The sequence below is a fragment of the Cystoisospora suis genome (assembly GCF_002600585.1).
Source record: "Cystoisospora suis strain Wien I chromosome Unknown contig_2505, whole genome shotgun sequence".
NCBI classification, from domain to species: Eukaryota; Apicomplexa; class Conoidasida; order Eucoccidiorida; family Sarcocystidae; genus Cystoisospora; species Cystoisospora suis.
The window spans coordinates 7,452-10,221 of NW_027155304.1; the positions used below are offsets into that span (position 1 = coordinate 7,452).

At 41.7% G+C, this 2,770-nt stretch overlaps 1 protein-coding gene across 1 annotated transcript in view; it reads right to left on the minus strand.

Annotated features, from left to right (window-relative positions):
- Positions 1-260: 260 nt before the first annotated feature.
- CSUI_005196 (peptidase m16 inactive domain-containing protein) overlaps positions 261-2,770 on the minus strand; it is a gene marked incomplete at its 3' end in the record, with an annotated part of 4,170 nt that continues 1,660 nt past the window's right edge. Inside the window, exons 3-5 of the mRNA XM_068065374.1 lie at positions 2,243-2,318; positions 1,381-1,621; positions 261-315 (exon numbers count right to left, since the gene is read on the minus strand). Coding sequence (XP_067922651.1) covers positions 261-315; positions 1,381-1,621; positions 2,243-2,318 — 372 coding nt within the window. The remainder of the gene's footprint in view (positions 316-1,380; positions 1,622-2,242; positions 2,319-2,770) is intronic.

Genomic DNA, 2,770 nt, shown 5'->3' on the forward strand with positions numbered 1-2,770 from the left:
TTATATGAATATGTGTATACGTATGTGTGGATGTACAGGATAGATACACGTATATACGGTGACCGAACAGGTGGTAGTCTATATCAGTCATTCACTTATTCTGTACATGACAGCTAAGACGAGGAATGGATTCCAAATGCCTTTATCTCATTCATCGTCAGTATCTTGTTCTTCTCTTTCTTCTGGTGTCTNNGCGATTCGTGTATTTCTGGTGTCTTCGTTGGAATGACCTCTCCTAGTTTTTCTTCCTCTTCTTCTTCTTACTCATGAAGTCGATTATTAACGATTTCTTCGATATACCTCCAGACGCGAAATCTGAGTAGAGAGACATATATCGCCGACAACGACAGCAAACAGCATTAGCTTTTTCGAAACGAAAGAGAGGAGAGGACAGACGGAGTGCGAGAGCTTGAGAGAGAGAGGAAGAGAAAGGAAGATGAGAAGAATGACGAGAGGCAAAGGAAAAAGAGAGAGAAAAGAAGAGATGTACTTCTCATGAATAGAGCAGACTAGATAGGAAGGTGAATGAAGGTATGTAAAGAAAGAACCATTCATGCCTCTGCATGCATTACGTCGAATAACCTTTCGTAAGACAAATAGAGAGAAAAAGAAAGAAGAAGAGAAAAAGAATCTGGGATGCTTAGTTATCATAGAAAAAGAAAGAAAAAAAACCGAGCAACGAGTAGAGATGCAACTGATTCCAAATATCTTGTTTTTCTTCTCATCTCAAGAAATCACTCCGGTGTATATACACCCCGACGTAAGACACCTGTGCTAGGTCCTCGACGTAGTCTCTCTCACTTACGTAGTAATACATTTTACCGGACTCAGAGAAATACTTCGCTACTTTCTATGTCTAGTGGAAGAGATCTCCAGAAAGGTTAATGAATTGTGCAGACTCTCCGTTCTCTACTTAGAGACCAACAGCTGTAGATCTCCCTGCGTATGAAGAAGCTACTGGTGACGTAGATAGATACATAGATATATATATATATATAAGAACATGTATGTATGGACATCCGTATGTATGAATACGTATGTATGTATGAATATCTATGTATGTGCATATATGAATATGTATGTATGTAGGTATGTATGTATGTATGCCGTGCATGACAAAGATGCACGGCATACACCCAGTGAGAGGACACTCGGTGTGGCACAGGAAAGCCTGCGTCGTCGCACATCCAAGTCATCCGAGAGGTATTGTCTACATGCGAAGAGAGACAACAGTTCTTCCATTTGTCGAGACGGAATTGAGATGGATAGAGTCAAGATAGACTCAAGAAAAGACTAAGATAGATAGAGAGATTTAAGGCAGATTCAGATAAACAGATGAGTCAATGAAGATCTGCAGATGGCTCTAAGTCTAGTCCTTACCTATAGATAGGACTTTCTGTGAAGCTTTCTTGATCTCCTTCCTTTCCCTTTTGATATCTTCCAAACCCAGGAAAAGCCACGGTGATAGAGCACCGTTCTGTCAGTTGTTTCTCTTCTAGATAAGGAGCGATAAACTTCGATTTCTTGAAAGACTTGACAGGTTTAAAGCCTTCCCACACACCGTCTTCTTCAAGCTGGCGACGCAAAGGAGATGTAACTTCAAGCGTCTCTGGCAAAGTTCCTGAGGAATGGAAAAGATATGGAGAGAAACTTCATAGAAAGAAAGAGAGAGAAAGAGAGGGAGGGAGAGCTGGAGAGCAAAACAAAAACATATAGACCTTTATATACAGTGATACAATGTATGCAACCTTGTATATGCATGTGTATACATATATATAGGTACACGGAGCACACAGCTCTTCACGTGTACACATATATGTATGAGAGAGATGTATGAACGCAGATGCACGCAGTAGAGAATGTCTATGGAGAGGAGAAAGACGGGAAAACAAGCGAGACCAGATAGTAGATACGCTCGATATACATGTAAAGAGAAGATAAGAGAGAGAGAAGATTCCTTCATTTTCCCCAGGCTGAACGAACCATTCACCTCCTGATCTCCTCCACGCCCTGAAGTGGGTCAGTTCTATTAGGACTTGAGGGTTGCGTGGGCACCCAAGAGGTCCTAATAGGACTTCCTCTTTGCATTCATCAAGTTGCGACAATACACGACAGGTGTATATTCCAGTCAAGAAAAGAAAGAAAGAGAGAAAGAAAGTGAAGTGAGAGAAAGTGAGTGAGAGAGAGAGAAAGAGAAACCTTTTCTACGTGAGAGACACGCGAAGAGAGCTGTTTGTCTCACCGATGTATTTCTTCACAACAGTCTTTAAGTCGTCTAGCTTGAAATCTCCTACTACACAAACTTCTAGGAGGTGGGGCTGCATGCAAAAAAAAAAGATGAGAAACAGAAAAGAGACATAGAAAGGAGGAAAAGACCTATCCGAAACGCCAGTCAAACTGAACTGGCTGCATGCACCTACCTCGCTATTTCTAGGAGAGATGTATGGACATATGGCTAGTCCACACACACGTGTAGATGATACGTAGACATGGGGTGTGATATCTATATAGAAGAAGTACGAACATATACGACGATGTAAGAAAGGCCCTACCTTAAATGCTTAATAAGCTAACAGAACTGACTGTCTATACACCCATGAGAGAAAAGATCTTCATGTCTCTTCTTGTTCTCCCCGCGGGTCGTTGCTTGTCTGTTGCATGCATGCATGAAGAGAAGAACAACTCTTTCTCTTTCTTACTCTCCCCCCGACCCTTCCGCTTGCGGCTATCATGTGCTCTCTAGGGCGGAGAAGAAAGACACTTTTTAGAT